At 40.1% G+C, this 22,781-nt stretch overlaps 1 protein-coding gene across 1 annotated transcript; it reads left to right on the forward strand.

The window, feature by feature from the left end:
* The first annotated feature begins 539 nt into the window (after positions 1–539).
* LOC138955552 (UBX domain-containing protein 11-like) lies at positions 540–12,558 on the forward strand. Its single transcript, XM_070327137.1, has 3 exons — positions 540–612; positions 1,175–1,667; positions 3,778–12,558. The coding sequence occupies exons 2-3, from the start codon at positions 1,320–1,322 to the stop codon at positions 5,059–5,061; spliced, it is 1,632 nt and encodes a 543-aa protein (XP_070183238.1). The 5' UTR covers positions 540–612; positions 1,175–1,319; the 3' UTR covers positions 5,062–12,558.
* The last annotated feature ends 10,223 nt before the right edge of the window (positions 12,559–22,781 follow it).

Raw genomic sequence — 22,781 nt, forward strand, 5'->3', positions numbered from 1 at the left:
CAGCCATCGCGCCCACCAGTTAAGGGGTGAAAACAAAAAGAAAGAGAGAGAGAGAGTGCAAGCCATCAGTTATGGAATGATTATTTTTAGGATTGACCCCTTTGCACGTGCACCAATATTGCACCCACACCCCGCAGTGCACCCACCGCTGCACCGCCCCCTTTTTTTTTCGCGAAAGAGGTCGTCTTATTTTTCATAATTTTCTTACTATCGATTTCGTTCTTGTGTTTTCTGGTGTGTGTATTTTTTTACAAACCCTGGCTTTACTCTCTATTCTTGTTCTGCTTGCTTACTTCTAACACTACTTCTGTTTACGATTTTGTGTGTGTCAATGCACTATGGGGGTACTCATTACTTTCAATCTGGTGTGTTTAAGCTTGAGAAAATCACTCAGCAAACGAGTTGGAATTATCCAAATGATTCAATAGACACAACATACTCAAGAGGATACGATGCAAACAGGCAGATCTAAAACTAGAGAAGAAGAAAAAACGACAAAGAACAACCTATTTGTGACAAAAGCTTCTCCCTCGCCATGTCCAATATCCGGTGCAAATGCAGGCTGGGATTGCTGAGTTTACGCACACTCGGAGGAAAACTGGAACAGGCACGGTAAACACGACCCTTTGTTTCTTGCGTTTGGTTGAAGGCTAGGCTGAGAACGGTAGCTCGGCAACACATGAAACTGTTGCATTTGTCAAATGTGCATTTTATTATTGTAAAGCTGTGTTTACTAAGAATCTTTAAAAGAACATCTGTCACGCTTGGTAAATCGCCATGGAAACCTTCGAAGCAGACGATTGTTTTATGTGTTCGGTGTCTGACTTGTGTTTCAAAACTTTGCAAGCCAAGTTATGAGTATAGTTTTACACTGGTTGCATTAAACGTTGTTTTATAGGTACATGTATGAGCTTAATTTGCTGAGAGGTTAGAAGCTCATGATGTGCAAAAAATGCGTTTTGAAAGTACACTCCCGTTGGTTTTGGGTTGAATGCTGCCAGAATTAGGGAATTGTTATGACAGTATGTGTGACTGTTGGTGCGTATGTGTGCTTGAAAATCTGCGCACACATACATAAACCAAATAGTTTGGTTCAAAATGAAACTGAGCGTGTTACGTTTTTGTCTGTATTCTGCATGATCAGTGTCTGATACTATTTTCTTTTTCTCTCCAGAAATTGGTACCAGAAACTACTGTGTAAAATATGTGCAAAATAGAAGAACCAGCATACCACTACCAGACACCACGAAAGATAACAGACGCTGTCCCACTTCTGATGGATTAAGTTAAAAAGAAAAGAATTTGGTGAGATCCAGAAAATGTCTTCACCACTGTCAAGCCTCAAGAAAGGCAACCGCACTGGCAGCCTCCCAGGACACATTCAAGGCAACCGAAGAATCCCCTTTCGACATCCAGAATATTCCGAAGATGAGAGCCGACTTCTTGAGGAGATTACTACCAGCATGGCCTCCACCCGGATTAAAGCCCGAGACCCTTTCAGTACAGGGATACTACAGATGGACTCTTCCCCCAATCCTTCCATGAGAGCAGAGGGGAACAATAATTCTGATGATCCTCCGCCCAATTCTGACGTCACCGTTCATCCGCCAAATGATCGCGAGCTGATGAAACTGTTGATGGCACGTCTGGCAATTATGGAGTCAAAGGTGATTTCCTTTTCTGTGTCTTTTCTCAATGTTTGTCAAAATTGTTAATGGCTTGTCTGGCAATCATGGCATCAGAAGGGATTTTCTTTTCTGTGTCTTTTCCCAATCTTTGACAAATTAACATTCGCAAGTACAGTGGAACCCCCTTTTAACCTTCACCGGATAACCAGTATTGGCATTAACCGGTATTTTACCGGTTGAAACGAGAAATTACCGGAACAAAATTGGCTGCCGGTTTGACCTACCGTGGGTGTTTTTTTTTAGATCTACCGGGGTTTTTTTTAGCTGGTAGAACAATAAAACCAGTACTCTGAGTTGGACTCTAACTGGTTCCATTAATCATGACCAGCCTACCGTTTTTTTCTGGACTGTTTACATCATAAAAATTTGCGTACCGGTTTGTACAAATACTAGTGCCATCACTGGATAACGCTTTGGACGACACAGTCCGGATAATGTGGGTCCTGCACGACCCAAACTTTCCAAAGAAGGATTCAACGTAAAAAGTATGGGTCGTACACGACACACGCCATCTGTATAGGGATAGACGTTTTGCCGTCTCTTTGCAGAGAATGGGTCATCAGGCATGGGAATTGTCCGCCGAAAGGCAAATTTCAGCCGTATTTTTTTTGTTTGTTTCGCCGAAAAAGCAAAATTGTCCGCAGAAAAAATAAAAGGGGGAGGCAAATGACACCATTTGGGTTCTTTGGAGAAAAAAAATTCCGTGGGGGGGGGGGGGGGGGGGAGGGGTACACCCCTAGCAGGGCTAGGCGCTTTGCGCTGTCCACTTTGCTATTACTTACAAATGTTCAGCCTTTTTTACTTTTTTCGATTCCCATGCCTGGTCGTACACAACCCATGCCATCCGAATAAGGATATAAACAACGTACAATTCCTTACGTAATTCCATATGGGTCGTCCACGACCCACATCATCTGGACTGTGTAGTTCAAATTCCGTCATCATGTTTATGTTTGTTTACAAAACTAATCTTTTAAAAGTTGGGCAATGGGATGGTCGTATCATGATTGGAGATTTCGTGAAGTATCAATCAAAAACTCCAAATCGTTTCAGAGATAAAGACGATTTTGTGAGGCTCTGGGTCGGTGAAGCAGTTGGTGAAGGTTAAAGACCTAAAAAAAAAATCTGCAAAATTTAGGTCTTAAAAAAGAGTATAAATATGGGGGTAAATTTACAGAGGTTATTAACAGAAAATCTTAAAACACTGGGTCTTGAAAGGGAGGAAGTCTGAAATTGGGGGATCTTAAAAGTTAAATAGGGGGTTCCACTGTACATTGAACTAATGGTCTTTATAGTGAATAAACAAGAAAACAATTATGAAAGTAATGAAAACAAATGAAATGAAAGTATGTTTGTATTTTTTTTTTTTTTACATCTCTGGCAAAGGGATGGTCCGAGTGAAACATTTATTCAACTCTTAGAGTCTTACCGTCCCCTTGCCACAGGTTAGACCAAAAACATACAATTAGTTTCTTTCTTTCATTTGTTTTGTAATTCTTAATTTTGTTTGTCTGTCCACTTTGTAGATGAAATACTGAAATAGGGTCGATGGACTTGTGAATGACTTGTTTTGGCAAAAAAATATCCAGTCCAACTAGTAACTTTAACTTGTTTTTATCATTCTGGATTTTGGAACTTAATTCCTTAGCAGTCTATTTTTAGACTTTAAACAATTATGTAGAAGTATTGCCAAAATTGGTGATTGAATTAGAAACAGGTGAGGAACATTTTTAAAAAACAAACGAATTAAAAAATGACAGCAGTTATCAGGTTGTCAGGTTTCTTCCATGAATGCAGAAGCAGATGGAAGAACAGCAAGCCCATCCTTAATTGAACCGGAATTCGACTTCACAAAGACTGTGCAAAATCTTTTCACAGAAAATTCAGTGCTTCAGCTTCATGCAGCAAGCTTTGCGTAGTCGACTTTGCCAAATGAACGACGGGCTCAAAAGAAAGTATATCGCATCGGCATAGGTCTTTAACGTCAGCATGTTATGTTTCTATTGTTTTGGTTTGTGTGCCAAAGACCCAGTCACAGAAGCAGGAAAATATTAAGCCTGGCATTCTTTCTTCCCTTTCTGTGCCACAGATCCAGACGCAGGAGCAGGAAGTCAAGACCAAAGACCGCCGCGTCAAAGTCCTTGAGGACAAGCTGCGCATTATGAGCAAGGCCCGCGCAGTGGACGCAAGCAACAGCAACGGAGAGGTGGAAGGAAAGGACACCAACAACAGTCAGAAGCGAGTGATGGAGCTGGAACAGCATTGTCTCCTCCTGCAGCAACAGGTGCACGAGATGGAGACCTTCCTCGCCGATTACGGCATGGTCTGGGTCGGAGACCAGGACGACCCAGAGGCGGACATGTACATCGTTGATAACGACCCCGAGGACGTCAGGAAAGAGAAACAGGCTGAGGCTGGCCTGCAGTTGGAGGATGCCGATGTCACATCCTCTGCCCCCTACGCCATTGATTTTGAACGCCTGTTTGAGAACATCCGCGACCTCAACATCATCGCCGGAGAGGGAGAGCAGCGGGTGTGCCACACCACGGACGGAGCGCGTTTGATGCGGCAAGAAAACATACCCATCTCGTTTTACGCCAACGGCATGGTGATGTTTGAAGGACCGTTCCGGCCGTACATAGACCCGGCCACGGTTCAGTGCATGCAGGACTTTCTGGATGGCTACTTCCCTTCAGAGCTGCAGCTGCGTTATCCAGACGGTGTGCCGTTCAACGTGAGAGACATGCGCTCCGTTTTCTTCAAGCCGGTGAAGGCGGCTGATGTGTTCTCGGGAGTTGGCATGACGCTGGGAGGTGAGCCTCAACCCTCGCGTCTGGTTCCCACGGGGCTGAGACATCAACAAGACTGGGCGCAGCACGCCTCCACCTCAACAAGCACGGTGACCTCTGACCTTGGTTTTCAACCGGTCAAGGCTGAACAGTTTCTCAACAGGCTGCCCAAGTCGGTGGTGAAAGGGGGCAAGGTCATTGACATTCGTGGCAGCGTGGGGAAGCAGCTGAGCGGAGTACCCTTGGAGGGGAAGCAACAAGCTACAGTAGTGGAAACAGCCGTCACCAGGACAATTCAGAAGACGATATCGGAAGCCAAGGTGGATCGTCCAAAAACTCCTCGCGACATCACCACGCTGCGGATTAAGTCCGAGAAGGGCGACCACACCTACATTGTCAAGATGCGCTTCAGTGAAACGATCGGTGACCTGCGCAAGTACCTGAATGATCACCGACCGGGCAACACAGAGAAGTTCGACATCTGTTCCACCTACCCGCGCCAGGTTTTCACTGACGAGAAAGCTACCATGGATGCCAGCGGACTGGTGCCAAACGGGGTGCTGTATCTCCAGGCCAAGAAGTAAACTGAAGTGTCCGTCTTCAGGCAGAGAAGATAACTGAAGTGTCTGTCTCCAAACAAAATAGAAACCTGAAATAGAAAACTGAAGTCGTGTCCTGGTCTTTTTGTTTGCCGGCATTCAAAAGTGAGTCCTAAGTCCCTGCATGAGTAAACGTGTGTCTGTGTGTGTTTCCTGGCTGAGACTCAAAAAAGGGGTGAGGCTTTTTTGTCTGTGTGGTAAGAATTAGTCAGGAGCTTGCAATTGTTGAACAAAACAGACCCTATCATTAAAACCTGAAACTTGAAGTGCATCCCAATGTGTAGCCAAAAATGATGTTCCACCCTTGATTTATATTGTGCAGCAACGCTCTAGCTTTAATCAAATTTGTGCTTTACTACTTGGCAGTGACGAGGCAAAATAATGTGTGGCGGTTTAACCTCTTGTCTTGATCCTGCTGGTGTTATGATTCTGCCATTGGAACGATTCTCAGATGAGCCGGCTTTATGTACACGTACGTACCCTATCCTCTGTACTATGCATGGAGTGTTCATATTTGATGTCCCTTCCACGGACCTAGACTCGAGTGCCAACTGTGTGTGTCTACTGATATCTTGATGTGTATGTCAAGTTTAACTGTTCTAACTGACTGACCATACCACCTGTGTTTGCCCTAGATCTCTAACATGTGTGTGTACATGTAGATACATACATGTATCACATTTTGCAAACCTTCTTACCTGTGTTTTTTACCTGAGCTCGAGTACATCTTTGTAAGTATTCAGATGCTGTCCTTACCCTTTTGTATGGTGGTCATGTATGTTTGTCACTGAGTATTCAGGTGCATTTGGTGTGGATTTGTGTGCCTGCAGTTTGTTGAATTTCCATGCTCAGGTACTTTTCTGTGGTGTGAGAAACAGTTCCCAGCAATTTTACCTATGTATGTTTGCCTCAGCTCAGGTACACCTTTGAGAATTGAGATACAGTCCCTAGCTTTCTTACATGTGTGTGTGTTCACCTTTACTGTGGATGCTTTTATTGACATTACAAAAAGTGGTCCCAGATTTGGCCTTACCTGTGTTATGCGAATCTAACTGTGTGATGGTTGTTCCTTTTTTCCTGTTCGTCTCCCAAAACAGAGAGAGAGAGAGTTGACTGGCTGTGACACTTACTGTATAAATTGTGTAATACGTTTATGATGCAGACTTCATCCACTGCAATCCCCGCCCCAACCTCCTCCACCCCTTACCGCCTGGTAGATAATGACAGACATGTCTGTCATCTGTGTTTGTTTCGTTCATGGGCTGAAACTCCCACGGCTTTTACGTGTATTATCGTTTTTACCCCGCCATTTAGGCAGCCATACGCCGGTTTTGGGGGAATGTTCAACCCTGAGTTGTTTTGCCTTTGGTTTTTGTGTGTGTTTTTTTTGTTTTGTTTTTTGTATTGGTTTAGAATGTTGGTTTAGAAAAGATATATATATACTAAAATGAGATTTTACTGCAATCCCAATGCTTTTCCCAATAAGTGCATAAATTTGGTCATAATAGGGAGTCATAGTTCTTTGTACTTTTTTGTGGACAGTATTTTTCATATTATGTGCTTTTACACCTGAACCGAGCCAGTAGTATAATTTTGTTCAGTTTACTGTTAGGCGAACAAGCTTGTTCTCATCTAGTCACAAGAATTTGCACACCAACAGAAGTTTGCCACATGTGAGTATAAAATTACGCTGCGATGCTGTCGTCATTGTATTGTTGTTGGTCTCAGCATGCTAGCGGTAGATTACTACAAGGTTTCGCAGTTAGCTCACAGTAATGCCACACGTTCCCGATCAGTCGTAGATTTCTGAGCACTAACCGACATGCACTGATTAGTCTACAGTTAGGTTGCTGTGGGTGCATTGACCTTGCGCAGCCTTTTCATTTCTGTAAGGGCAGCTAACCAACAGCTGTGTTTATTGCGTCAGGGGGCCCCCAAATCCCCCCCTCCCCCCCCCTTAAAATTCTTCACGATTCATGACATTTTTCAGTCCCACCCATGCATTTGTCTGTCTTGATATTTCCGTCACAGTGGTTAATTGTCTTTCTGATCTGTATAGCTTCTGTACACTTTTGCCTGCAATTAAAGGTGGGCGGGGATGTAGCTCAGTCGGTAGCGCGCTGGATTTGTATCCAGTTGGCCGCTGTCAGCGTGAGTTCATCCCCACGTTCGGCGAGAGATTTATTTCCCAGAGTCAACTTTGTGTGCAGACTCTCCTCGGTGTCCGAACACCCCCGTGTGTACACGCAAGCACAAGACCAAGTGCGCACGAAAAAGATCCTGTAATCCATGTCAGAGTTCGGTGGGTTATAGAAACACGAAAATACCCAGCATGCTTCCTCTGAAAACGGCGTATGGCTGCCTAAATGGCGAGGTAAAAAACGGTCATACACGTAAAATTCCACTCGTGCAAAAAACACGAGTGTACGTGGGAGTTTCAGCCCACGAACGCAGAAGAAGAAGAAAAAGAAGCCTGCAATTAAACGAAACTTTTGTCCAGATACATTGCTGGTGGCCTGCCATGACAGGTATACTTTGGTCAAGACAAGACGAAAGAGAAACCACAAAGTGTGCTTTACTGGACGGTGTCCTCTAGCTGATCAGAGGGGCCCTACATCGCAGGTAAAACTGTGCTTGGGAAGTGTAAACGTTGCTCTGTCAGGCATATCAATAGATAATTATTTGGGTCCCAAGATTTGTCCCATTATGATCTTCATATCAGAATTGTATACATGTAGTTAAGATGCGTGTAAGTGTTAATGTCCTTGAACAGTCTGTAAAGTTCTCTCTTTTTGTGTTCATGCATTCACCTCTTCCCAGATCATCACAACAGCATGAAGGGCTGCATTTCTCTGTGTGGCAATATCTGTACATGTATATTATTGATACTTTAGGCCCCACTCTTAAGTAGTACAGTGGTACAGCAGTACCTGTGATGTGTGGACCCTCCCATGAGAGGACACCTTCTCTTGTCCCTTTTTATATTATCTCTACCAAAGTATACCTGTCATGAAAGACCACCTGCAATGTAGGGACACTTGGCTAGTCCCAAGGGCGTCCTTTCATCGCAGGTATCCCTGCAATGAAAGGACAATCTAAGGACCTCCCAAAAGTGTCCCTACATTGCAGGTGGCCTTTCATGAGAGGTATATTTTGGTGTGTCCTTTATTGGAAGGTCCCGCAGTGGGGCACTGCGGTTATGAAATTAAAGGCCCCTCCTGTTTTTGGAACCGCAGGAGCTTTCTAGTTTGCTGTTAGGTAGATTTTTGGTTCCTCTTTCCTGTCATGCTCTCTTTTTCTTCATGAATTCTTTTCTTTTTTCTGCCTTCTTGCTCATTCACCTGTATTTTTTCCAAAAATCTCTTCTCTTGCCGCTTGTCTCGCGATTCATGTATAGTTTAATCTGTTAGTGTTCTGATGTAAGTCCAGCAGTAGATAGGTTAAGCCTATTTTAACATACTGGAAACTGGTAATCTTCCAGTAGGTATTAATTTAGTTTTACTAAAGCCTGCTGGGACACAAGTAATGGGTTAGTGCATTTGTAAACAGGAATCGCTTGACAAGTGGCCCCCTTCATCCCCCCCTTCCTCGTCCTGATATGGCTCTGCGTGGTCGGCTGGACGTTAAGCAACAAATAAACAAACAAACACATTTATTGGAAGGGCATGTCAGTATATATATGGTCTCCACACATTGTATAGATCTCACTTTGTGGTGTAGTCTCTTCATTCTCAAGTCCAAGAATCTCTGTTAACCTGAAATTGAGCGCATCATTATTTCCCCATGCTGTTGTACTTCTGTGCATCTCTTTTCTTTCCTATTATAGCTCTTGGGGATTTGCAGAGGATATGACAGAAATGTCAATATATTTGCATTATACTGTCCATGTCTGTATCCTCTTACAATATCAGACTAGATAATGACCTTATTGCATGTCTATCTGTTGTTCAGTACATGTGTACATCTGTCGTTCAATCGGCTTGTCTTTCTGTTTGTCAAAGGTACTATTAAGTGGATTGTCAGTTGTTTTGCCTTACTAATGGAGAGTCACATTTTCTCGTGAGGTGTGCTTTTTGCCCTGAGTTGATATTTATGGTGTTCAAGGCAATGACTGGAAGGGAATGGTTTTGTTGTGGATATGTGTCTGTGTTGTTGTTGGTATTGTGTTATATATATATATATATGTGTCTGTTTATTGTTGTGTTTGTTTGTGTTACCAATGTCAACCCCCCCCCCCCCCCCCCCTTTTGGGTTCTTTGGCTCTTGTGCAGTCTCTACCCACCACTCTATCTCTCTCTCTCTTTATCTCTCTATCTCTCTCTCTCTCCCTCTTTTTCTCTCTTTTTAACTCTCTCTGTGTCTTTCTCTCTCTCTTTCTCTCTCTCTTTTTTCTCTCTTTATCTCTCTTTCTCTCTCTCTCTCTCTCTCTCTCTCTCTCTCTCTCTGGCTCTCTCTCTGGCTCTCTCTCATGCACACACTCGCACACACATCCACACACACACACACACATCCACACACACACACACACACACACACATCCACACACACACACACACTCACACACACACACACACACACACATTTTTTGTATTCATATTCATTCGTATTCGTATTCACACACACACAACCAGGTGCGCACACGCAGACATTTCTAACTAACTCTACGACTAGACCTCCCACCCCTTCCCTCCCAACCCCCATCCCCACATTTTCTCTCCGTCCACTTGTTCATTGTGAGCTTTTTATATTTTGGTTCATAGATCATCATTGATAAATATATATGTAAAACCAAGTTGTGATAAGTGCCATGATTGCTAAATCAAACCAAAAATCAATGAAACCCTTTGCTTTGCACCCTGTCGTGTAATAAATGGTCAATGCTTATTATACATTTTTTAGTATTGTCCTGTGTGTGTATATATATATGCTTCTGCAGTTAATGGTAGAATGTGATTCATGGATTTGATCTGCTAATGCTGATCCCTTATTTTGAACTTGTTCACATTTTTATTTTTATTTTTTTAAATATTTTTATTGTGTGCTTATATATATTCAATATTGAGGTTTTTGATTTGTATGACTTTGTTGCATTGTTTGCTACAGTTGTATTTGTTATTGCAATTTCTCCATTTTTCTTTCTTTCTTTCTTTATCAATTAGATTTATTTATTTATTTGTTTTAAAATATTTTGTTTGGCTATCCTGAGTTCCTTTTAGTATCAGGGAATGTTGTCCATCACTGTGATGACCTTGGTATATATATATATCTTCTTCAGTTTCACATCAGCATTTTTGCACATCACATAAGTTGATAAGTATGAGAAACTTTTGTTTTAAAAAGACACCAAACAAATATTTGCACAGCAGAGCAATGCATGATTTTAACTTATATTTAAAGGTACCTTTGGCAGAACATTGCATGATTTTAACTTATATTTAAAGGTACCGTCCTTCTCACGTAAATCGTCGTGTCGGCCACCACAGAGCTGTCCAGGTTTTTGCATGAGATAAGACCACTCTTCAACTTGCACACACACACAACACATTTCCACCCAGTGGCTGCTTCATGTCTGTGCAGAGACTCAGAGGGACGTGTTTTGTTGATTTAATTTCATAATTGACACCAGTGTCAGCATGTGAGATTAAATCAGCAAAATTATCCACACAGGTAGCAGACAAGCTGTTCATTCTGTGTGTGCAAGTACCTCAGTAAAACAAAAAAATAGTTTAAAAAAAATTCAACTCCTTGCTCAGAGAGCAGCAGCGCTGTGACATTTTCTATGTGCAAAATTATATGTAACTGATCAGTCAAAAATTTCTACTCAAGGAACACAGCCGGGCTGTCGATTTTTAGTTCGTTTTTAAGTGGAAGGATGCTCTTTGTTTAGTGAACAAGACAAATCTGTGGTGGTTTATAAAGGAAAGAATGCACGTTTAAAGGCAAATAACTCCTTCGCTTGTATAAAACAGTTTGACTCATCATCTCAGATCTGGCCGGATTTTTTTTTTTTTTTTTTTTACCTCAGTTGCATGCCAGATGCTTCAACCCATATTTTTTGCCCGATTTTTATTTTTTTTTTTTTTAAATTTTTTTTAAAATTTTTTTTTTTTTAAGGCGGGGAGTGTCCTTCTTCCTTGGTCTTTTTCTGTATAACATAATCAACTTTATATTACGCAAAACATAAACTTCTGTCTAATGTTTAACTCGAATTCCAACGTAAGTCTAACTTCTTCCCATACTTACATTTTCCCATGGTCATTTTTGTTATCAAAATACAATAATTTATAAAATAAATTTGATCGCTTTTTAAATTTTCATTCCAAAAACCAAATAATATATCTGTTTCATTCAAAGTTATATTATAATAAATTTGCTTATAAATAAAGTCTTTACATAGTTTCCAAACGTTCCTCACCTCTTGACAATGAAAAAAGAAGTGCTCAAGTCAAGGACTACTTCTCTAGAAGGAGTACTTGGCTCAAGTGTATCCTGTTCATTACAAACTTCACAATTATTAGTTTGACATAAACCCATCTTGTTTAGTAAAATATTCGTTGGGTAAATTCTGTGTAAAATTTTCCAATGAAGCAGACGCAGTCGTTCTTCTTTTGTACAATGAACAGCTAACAGCCAGTGTCTTGATTCCAGAACAACATTATGCTTTCTTTGCCCAAAAGAACAGGCGCTCATGTCTGGCCAGACCTTCACATGGTGTAAGACCGTCCCTTCATGTAGACACATACCCAAACTCAAAAGCCTGGGGGCCCCCCGCGGGTTAGGGGGAAGAATTTACCCCATGCTCCCCAGCATGTCGTAAGAGGCGACTAACGGATTCTGTTTCTCCTTTTACCCTTGTTAAATGTTTCTTGTATAGAATATAGTCCATGTTTGTACAGATTTTAGTCAAGCAGTATGTAAGAAATGTTAAGTCCTTTGTACTGGAAACTTGCATTCTCCCAGTAAGGTAATATATTGTACTACGTTGCAAGCCCCTGGAGCAAATTTTTGATTAGTGCTTTTGTGAACAAGAAACAATTAACAAGTGGCTCTATCCCATCTCCCCCCCCCCCCCCCCTTTCCCCGTCGCTATATAACCTTGAATGGTTGAAAACGACGTTAAACACCAAATAAAGAAAGAAAAGCCTGGGGGCTCTGTGCACAGTGAGCCGTTTTGTTGAATTCATTTTTTTTTTGTTTTGAGAAATTAATTAATCAAAAATGGCAAATCATCACAGGAAGCAGTCAGGGTGTTGATTTGTGGTATGTGACCAAGTGGAGGGCTGGTCGTATCCCTGGTCAAAGCCTTGTCCAGACCTAAGACGGTGAGTCGGACTGTTTTCTGGAGAAGGACTGTGCCTTCGATTCAATTCAATTCAATAAACCTTGACTGTCTGCATGCAACAAACAGACATTTTTCTTTTGGCTCGTGTACGAGATAACATCACATACAAACACACTCTCAGAACATATAGACACAAAGGCCAGTATTTAACATGTGTGGCGACAGTGGTCTAGTGTTATTGTATTGATATCGTCACTATTCGGACAGAGAGAAAGGGGGAATGTACGTTCTGGCTCACCGATTCCGACAGACCCTAAATATTAACTCAAAATAGGCTTCTGGACTAAACTTTTACTAAAATGAAACATGCGACAAAATCAGAAAAATACTGCATAAATCCATACAAAAAAAAATACAGTAAAGTAAGGTTGTTTTGAACCAATGCCGGGTCTGTCGGAATCAGTAACCCAGAACGTACATTCCCCCTTTCTCTCATACAACCACGGAAATTACAAGCCGTTGCAGGTGTTCAAGCTAAATAATCGTCTCGTATCGAAAACAAAAGCAGACGACAAATTTAGTCAGTTGGAGTTGTCTCCCGTACTCCTGTAGCATGCACTAGTCAGTTTAGATCAGTGCGCTGCATCTCAGACTCTGTGGCTGCACCAGACGGTTCGGGAATTCCCAACAAAAGAAAAGATCATACGGCACTGCAGCAACTTCAGTGTCAGCTGAACACGAGAGCGTTCGGTCTTTTAGAAGATTTGTATTTTGAAATGAAAATTAACGAATATCGCGCTGTCCGAAGTAATGGAGTACATATCGGACAATGACCACGCTCAGGCTAAAACGGATAGGACATCTGACCGACATGCGGCAATGTGAATCGGACATTTGGGGATTTTCATCGTTATATGTCCGATGTCCGACGCCTAACGACATCCCTGCCTACATTATTCTGATTGATCACAACCAAACCTACTATTATTGGACACATCCAAATGCAAGCGTCTGTTCTTGAAAATTTCCCACTGATCTAAAAATAAAACCAGTGCAATTTCCTCTGTCGCGCTTTGCCACAGAAACTCACGGTTTGGCCTGTATTTCTGATTTGTGCGCAAAAGCTTTCTTTCTTTTTTCTTTTTTTTAACATAACAATGTTTAATGTCACTGTATGTTTAAAAGACCATGGTCATATTTGTAAAAAAAATGTTAAATTAGAAAATAAATAAGACTTTGGTATATGATTTTTCCTACACCTGTGCTGAAAATAAGACATAAAAATGTTGGTATATAAGTCGCTCAAATACAGTTAGGTATGAATGGCTCGGTTTGAGTTTGTTGCAGTTGACCCTGCACAATACGATCTATGATGTTTTTGGTAACAATTTTGCCGTCTCCCCCTCCCATAGGGTGACGTATTTCACAACTTCCTGTGTTACACAAACTCAGTGATGACCAATTTTGCCTGTACCAGAAACAAGCCAGCTCCGAAATTCTCAAGAATTCTAGGATTCTAAAAATAGTACCGTTCACGCGTGAACGGTAGGTCTTGCTGGTAAACCGGCGGCTTGGGTCACTCTGTTTCAACGCTTCGCTTCAATATTTAGGCTGCCTTTTCAGGCGGCCACCGAGTGCACTTTATGCAAATGACTTGTGTAATATTGTTCCACCACGATTGGTTCTGGTGTATCACGTGGTTCATGAATATTAAAACTTGTTTATTGAATCAAGCTTTGACAAGTGTACTTGGTGGCTGCTTTGAAACTCAACAAAGCCTACTCCCCTTTCACAAACACTTCCCCGTCATAGCGGGTTTTCCCGATTGACAAAAATTCTTATTACACACTCAGACTATTTGCGTTTGTTCTCCAGTGCCCAATTGCATAAGAATATTCTGGTGATGAATAAACGCGCTTTGTGTCATTAGCATCTAAAGATTTCTTGTTTACAATAGTTGTGTTGATCTGATGAAGCGCGGAACTGATCTTAGGGTTGTCATGGTGAAACACTCGCTTCTGAAACAGTGCTTCCTTGTAGTTATCATGCGATATGCTCGACTTTACAACCTGTTTGCTTACACCCTTTGCTTTTTTAACCACCCCTTTCTCACTTGCAACACTGTACATCTTTGCACGCAATCCAACATACTCCTTAATTATCTTCCCATTCATTTCATCTTTCATCTTTCCAATAACCTTCTTGTTAACATTTGAGTGCAATGGTGATTCTTTAGGGTAGTCGCAAGTGTCATAAAAAGAATCTTTTCCTTTTACTGCAGGACTTTCAGCTTCTAGATCTTTGTAAATGTCATCCGCTGGAATGTCAAGTAAGAATGAATCTGTGTCTGTGTAAAGTACTCTCGATTTGGGATATCTTGGTTTCAAATAATCATACAAAAACTCAAGCATCAACAGTTTTGACAACTCTAGCACAGTAAAGCCTATGAATACTGGTTTGTCAAGCTTGACTACAAGTTTTTTCATTAAGATACCATACAGCTGTTCATGAAAGTATTTAAAGTCTTGATACTGTGGTTTGGATGTCAGCTTGATGGCCTCATTTTCTCTTGTAACAAGTCTAACATCCTTTCTCTTGTGTGGGTTTTCCATTGTCTTACCAAAGCAACTGTTGTTCATCAGTTTAAAAAAGTCTTTCTCTGATGCATCAGCGGCTTTGGTTCTCAGTTCTGTGTTTTTCATGATGTAAGGTTTCATAAACTGTTCTTGATCAAATAAAATTATACGATGAACAGCCTTCAAAATTAATCCATGTCTAATGTAAAACTGTAACAGTCTGTAGTGACACACATACTTCTTTTTGTGAAACAGATTGGGCACCAGCTTTGGAGGTTCTCTTGGGTTTACTTTTAACCTCTCAGCCGCTAAAGGATAATCATTATGTAGATCATGAAGTGATAGTGGATAGTCTAAGTCAACTTCTAGTATCCATCCCTTTCGACTGTCTGGGCCTGCTTTTAATATTGTCAGCACAACACATTGTGAAAATGGTCCTGAATAGATCTTAAAGTTCCGAAGTGGAAGCGTCTGACACATTGCCCAACCATACAAATTGTTTGCATCTAGATACATGATGTAATTAGAAGGTTTCATAGGATCAAAGTCGTCCAAGTATTTGTTGTTGGCTTTGCAGTAATTGTGTGAAGCCATACTGATTCCTCCACGTAGTCCATTTTCAATCATCTGAAGTGTAGGAAGATCTGATAGCAAGTCAATCTTTACTCCTGTAAATCTAAGAAATGCATCCCAGCTCATGCCTGGTGCAGATATGTAATGTGAAGGATCTAGATTGTAGTGCTTCATACATGTTCTTCTGTAATTCTCAAATATATCTGCAAGTAAACAAACATCAGCCAACAAATATTGATCATGATAATCACCCATTGTATTACATCCTAATTTATTCCATGCAGTCTTAGCGTGTTCATAGTCTTCGTCACTTATACCTTTACCCTTCAGCCGTGAGAAGTAAGCATCCTTTGGTGGTAACTCATCTTCATCAAACCTCTCCCACGAATCCATGTATTCATATGGATAGACTCCCTTTCTAACTAAGTCACTGTCAAAGTACTTACATGTGATTGGGAAAGCAGTTAGTGATGAAGATAAAGACTCAAGTGTTCCCATCAGATGTTGAGCAGAATCGTAGAAGTATAAACTATTCAGAGTGAAGGCCATGTACTTTTCTGAAGACTGCGCAATGCATCTTGCTTTGTATTCATCAGTTACTGCCTGCATGATCAGATGTGAATCATAACCGCGCAAGTTATGGAAGAAGATTGGAAGCTTCCAAGTCTTAGGATCAAACTTTAATTGTAGATTACATTTGCTGTGTGCTGCTCCTCGGAACTGCCCACTTACATGATCATGATCTCTTACTATTGGATTGTCTGTGTTTGGTGTTAGACTTTGTTCGCATATCCAACACTGTGTGGTAGAGTTAAACTGTTCTTGGTCTTCAGGTTTCATAACAATGTCTGAAAGATTCAGTTGTTTGGAGCAGTCATTTCGCACTTGGTTCATTTGCTGTAAGAAGTTCTTTGCTGCATTAGGTCCTCTGTACAATTGCGGTTTAGAATGTTTACCATCTGAACTAACAACAATAAATGCATATGAACAGACTTGATGATTACTTAGAGTTACTGTTTTAGGTAGGTCTTTTGGTAAAGGTCCTTCATATGGCACAATGATAGATTCAAAGTCAGCATAAACAACATAAGGATTTTTCTGTAGTTTGCATACATTCTTAAAATACACTTTGCTGTCTGGCGGTGGTGTTGTTAACTTCACAACCGCATCATCAACGCTCTTACAATGTTGCTTGTGTATAAGTGCTGCATGAATTGATGGAATACGCAAGAGACATCGCCTACAAAAGTCTTGTTTACTATTGTGATTGCTTGTGCTCGCCATCAGTCTACTCATTGTACGAATCAAAGTGTAATGATATTTTACACCATCAGTCATTAGTAACATGTCAACATGGTTAGTATCACAATCACCAATCGTTGGTGAGTTCTTTGATATTCTGACTGGTTTCAGTTCATCTTCCTCATCCCACGTGTAAACATTTACGGTGATGGGTTTGTTTTGCTGTTCAAATTTGTCAATGCTTGTAATGCTGACAGGAAATTCAATACCAGTAAAGTTTAGTTTATTTCTGTATGCATGATAGTTAGACACTCTTTCTGCATTTTTCTTTACACTGTACAGTCTTGCCAGAACGCACCACATAAAACATTTGTCATCATCATTCTTTATGTTCAGCACAGCACGTTTTTTGACAAGAGCAGGAGGTAAAGGTATGTAACTTCTACCTCTGATGGGGGCAAATTTACTTAGCTTCAATTCTATTTTTAGAATTTCACCTTCTGACCATCCGGATCCTTTCATCTTTGCATCCTCTGCAGCTTGCTCAAACCGTTTCATCATTTCATCTGCCCAGTTTCCATTCAATTCTGCCATAGAATTAAGTGCTAGTTGTCTGGTTGAAACATGAACTTCTAGCACCTCATCACTGACTGTTTTGTATTTTATTAAACTGACTATCTGCACTTTTACTGGAGGTTCAATCAACAAATTGTTTGGAATTTGTTCAATAGCGTCTTGCACACTGGACTGCACATTTTGAGGATCCGTTACTTGTAATTCAACGGTGTCAAATACTGTCGATAAAGATTCTAATACAGAGTCTTCCATCGCTGTGAGTTTGATTTTATAACTCAAAATAAAAATATAAATTAAAGAAATGAAGTTGCTTAGAATTCTTTCTCAGAGCTTCCATTTTTGTTAACACTATAAAATCTGAAATAAAAAATCATTTAACATTTGTACCACGTGGAACTAATTGTAATTCCTCTTTTACAAAGGCTCTTTGCGGTGCTGGTTCTCTCAAGTAATATATAGGTGGATTTGTCTCTACTACTCTCTTGATTTCATGAATGTCAATACTCCAGATTGGATCCGTTGCACGCTTCCTGCTGTCACCCTCAGCTTCACCGGGTGCATATAAATATCTGACTTTCTGATTGAAAGGTAGTAATGCCACTGGTGTTGTTGACTTTGGAGCAACAGGTATTGTTTTCTGTTTGATTGCATCAACTGGTCTTAACCCTGTAGCTTTAAATACCTCCAGATTCATTGCTCTAAGTACTGATGGTAATCTTTTGACCCATTCAGTGTTACGCAATTTACTTTCTGTGTCCAAAAATTCCTGATGGTACTGATATGAAAACAGTTTTTCTGCCAACTGTTTGTTAAAGCTCTCAACAATAGCCTGTGACCTGTGGTTTCCTGGAATACCTCTCTTCACTGTAACATGATGTTTTAACAGAAGCTGGTTGACAGCTCCTTTAAACTCCTTACCATCATCGCACTGAATCATTCTGGGATACTTTAGTGGTCCACGTCTGTAAATTTCTTGCAGGGCAACAGCTGTAGCTATAGCACTTTTCTCTGTCAACGGTTCAGCATCTTTGTATCTTGTTGCAACATCAACTACAGTCAGTGCATACTTATATTTCTTCCTTCTGACTGTGTCATGCGGTAAATACAGCAGGTCTATTTGATGAGTGTCATTCGGTTTAATGTTAACAAAGTGTGGTCGTGTAATTTTTCTTGGTGCAGGTAAATAGATCTGCCAAACTGCCTGCTTTGACAACCATTTCTTTGCTATATCTTGAGAAACACCTGCTGCGTCACTGAGCTTGTCAATAGCAGTTCTTCCTTTCCAGTATCCTTTTGGGGAATAATATATTTTAGATAACAAAGCATCACTCATGGTTTTTTAAATGACAGAATATTAAGATTTGACAGCACGCGCAATAAAGTAAACAACAGCCATACCAATAACAATGAAAACAATCTCGCCCACCTTCTGCTCTTCTGAAGGCTGATAAAAGTCACCCAGTTTTGGAGGAGCACTTGTCTTCATTTTCTTTCCAGTTACGAGATAGTATTCTTGAATGGCTGCATCAACATTGGCAAAGGTTTTGTTTGCATGTCCTTGCTGCCTGAGTTTATCATTCATAAAGTCTAACTGCGCAATTCGTTTCTTCTCGTATTCATCCTGTGCTTTCGCCAGTTGTTCCATGGCTTTGTTGTGCCTTTCCCTCTCTTCACCATTTTGCAGTTTAGAAAACAAATAGTTGCTGCCAGAAAATGCAAGCGCATTTACAATCGCACCTCCCACCATCATAACCAAGCTAGCCATTTTTATTGTCTTACATGTTTATATTTTCTGGAATAATTCCTTGCTTCACCAGGAAGTCTTTTGTTGCAAAGGAAGCTGTCACAACACCAATTAGTTTAGCACCGTCTTCGAAGTCTAACTTTCCCAAGTCGGCTGGTTTCATTCTGAGGAGACTTTTACCCAGCATTGTGTAACCTACACTCAAGCCTCCAATCACTGCAGCGTGATAAACTAGATTAACTATTGTCTTTTCAGAACTCATTTTTATGTTATCAAAATTAAAATATTAAAATTATTCCATATGAAATGAATCCACTGCAGGTACTACTGTGGGCTTTTTTATTGTTTGTACTGCTTTGTTTGTTGGTTTTGGTGTTTCTGATTTTGGTGTTTCTGATTTTGGTTTTTCTGACACTTTATATTTGCCTTGCCAAAGTTTGTAAAGCAAGTATCCACCTCCTCCAACAACAGCTGCTACAGCTACTTTTCTGTATGATAGAAATGAAGATTTTAATTCTTGATCAGTTTGTGTGACCTTAGTCACTTCAGGAATGTTTGGTGTCTGCTCAACTTCAGACATAATGTTCTGCTTTGCCTTTTGATTTAACTTTTTTTGTCTGTTCCATTCGGCTAGTTTTTTTCCTGCTTCTACTCTACCAGGTTTCTTTGTCACTGTGTTCACTTCTGGTATTTTCGTCTGCTCCACTGTCTGCTTCAACTGATCTGTCATCTTTTTTATTATGAAAATTAATGTGTTTGAAAGTAATTAATCCAGCAACAAATGGTACTAATAAAGCACCAAATCGATAATACAGGCCACAGGCAAGAGATTCGAGGGACTTGGAAACAACAGGGTCATGAGTTAGATCATGTGTTAAGTTTTCCTCCGAGTCGAGAGGTGTAAAATGTCCAAAGATCTTTGTGTACAAACCTATAACAGTCTGTCCAATACTTCTAACCATCTTAGAACCAAGCACTGATTCATACCGTCCATGATACTTTTCTATATCTTCTGAGGAAAGATGTTGTACTTCTTCCACAGTTAACTGCTGCCCAAGGTAGTGTTTTGTTTTTCCACAAACAGCAAGTGAATACAATCTTTCTTTTTTATCAGGTATAGTCCTACTGTCACAGATTTCAATATCTGTAGCAGTCTGCATCAGCAATTCATCACAGTTCATTTTATTTTGATGCAGAATAAAATTAAAATCTAGTAATTAAACTTGAGTAAGAACTTGGGTAGGAACTTAACAAGAACTTAGGTAGGAACTTGAGTAAGAACTTGGGTAGGAACTTAACAAGAACTTGAGTAAGAACTTGTGTAAGAACTTGGGTAAGAACTTGTGTAAGAACTTGGTAAGAACTTGAGTAAGAACTTGTGTAAGAACTTGGTAAGAACTTAGTAAAAACTTGAGTAAGAACTTGACAAGAACTTGAGTAAGAACTTGACAAGAACTTGACAAGAACTTGAGTAAGAACTTGACAAGAACTTGAGTAAGAACTTGACAAGAACTTAGCAAGGATTTCTACAAACATACATACTGAACTGGTTGATCAGTTTTTAAAACCAGTTTCGAGTGCTTAGAAGATTTCAGATTATTCTTTATTCTTTCTCTCTCCTGTTTGTTTTCAATGACATCATTTTCTCGAAGGCACTCTTCAAAACTGTCACGGTCCTTTGAATAGAACAATGTTATTGTTTTGAGTTGCTCTCTAAAGTCTTTCAGAACTGCATTGTATTTTTGTGTTAATATCCAAACTGATATTAATGCATGTCGTCCACTGAATGCAAGCTTTGCTAGTGCACTTTTCTTTCTAACAATGTCACGTTCTGCTGCACAGTCATCAATAATAAACAGTGTTGGTGTGTTCTGAAAAAGATCGAAATAATGCTCCAAGCAAACATTTAGACGATCAGAAGGATTTACAATAAATATATTTTGATCAGACCATATGAATTTTCTCTCCTTGTATGTTCTGTTATGCTTTATGGTTGGACAGAATATGACTATGTGTTCAAAGTGATTTATGTAAACAGTCTGTAATAAATCCAAAACATATCTTGTTTTACCGCAACCTGTTGCCCCACAAATCAAAGAACAGTGTGGATCTTTTGGAAGAAAATCTAGATACTTCATTTTAACACGTTCAATAAACAATATCCTGTAATCTGCTTTCAGAGATGTTTAACTGCGCATCTGACACAACAAACACGTAGATCTTAACTGATTTACTACTACTCCCTACTTCCTTTTCAATTTGTATTGTGATTCCTTCTGATCCGTTTTCAATTCGCCTTCCACTTCCATGCAGTTTGTTGTCGTCAGTTGTTCTGAGATCCAGCCATAACGCATATTTATTTGTCAAGAAATCTTCTACGCCAACACCGTGTAAATGTAGATCTTTAGCCACAAGATCAGATGTTGGGTCTTTCAATCTTCCTCCAGTAAAGTACTTTCTTGCTTCATCATAGTGTTGGTATGGCAGCATGCCAGATGCAAATATTTGGTTTGGCTGCCCTTCAATTGTGCAATATACTCTATTGATTAGTGGATTGTAAAACTTTTCTATTTGCCTTTCATATGAATCTTTTGGTTCCTCAAACAACATAAGTATTCCCTTCATTGACCTAGCTGGTGTATTCAAGTTAATGTTCCAGATTGGATCAGCCTGGCTTTTTGAAAGTGTACTGTGATTCAACACTCTTTCATAATAGATAGGCAGCTTAGAACTGTACTGATTTTCTATAAGTCTAGCCAGTTCAGGATGGTTTACAACATCAAACTCTAAAGAAATTCCAGACACCTTATACTTTGCTTCCGGGTCTTGTGAAAGCATAACACGATCATAACTATTGAAAGTCAGGTCGTATGACAGCCTGTCACGCAATGCTCCTTGATAGAAGGGAGGATGTGAATTTATGAGTTCAAAGTCAAGTGGAATACAAAATTTGTTTCCAAAAGCAACATTGACAGCGTTATCTTTTTTGTTGTCAGCTTTATCTCCTGCTCCTATTCTAACTTTTATCCCATTGTCTGACTGAATCCCTTGAAACACTCTGTTTTTCTTTTCATTGTCAGTTAACCAATTATCTGCATAAACTAAAAATACATCTGCATTATTCAATGACATCACTTCCCGCCCTTCCAGTTTGACAGTAATCTTCCTCACAATTGCTCTTCCTACATTATAAGCCAAAGTCCTATTTTCATCTGAGCCAGATTCTAATTCTAATTTGAATGATAGTCTTACAGTGCCTGGTACAATAACATCGTTCTTACCTAGATTAGGAAACCTAACAGTAAGTATTTCATTCTGATCAATAGTAGAAGGATTATTTGTGACTATAACTGTTTGCCTTATTCCTTTTACCCCGAGAGGTTCTTTCAGCCTTCTGTAAGGATCAAGAACAGAACCGAACGATTGTGCCATCTTTTTTTATTTTCAAAATAAAAAATAAGTTACAAATGGCAGAAGGTGGATTTGAAGATTTATTTGAGCCAGCGGACGACATGAGCGAAGCAATCCCTTTGGTTCCCTACCATCATTCACTGCATTATGAGGTGGCACGACATGAACTTCTGGAAGGTAAAGTTAGAGATTTCTACAAAAGTTTAGGAGAAGAACCTGATGTTTTAGATCCAAACCAGTTCAAAATGGAAGCAAATCATTTATATACAACTAGCGATAAAGGAGAAAAAGTCCAACTTAC

This window comes from Littorina saxatilis, unplaced genomic scaffold, assembly GCF_037325665.1.
Source record: "Littorina saxatilis isolate snail1 unplaced genomic scaffold, US_GU_Lsax_2.0 scaffold_916, whole genome shotgun sequence".
Lineage (NCBI taxonomy): Eukaryota > Metazoa > Mollusca > Gastropoda > Littorinimorpha > Littorinidae > Littorina > Littorina saxatilis.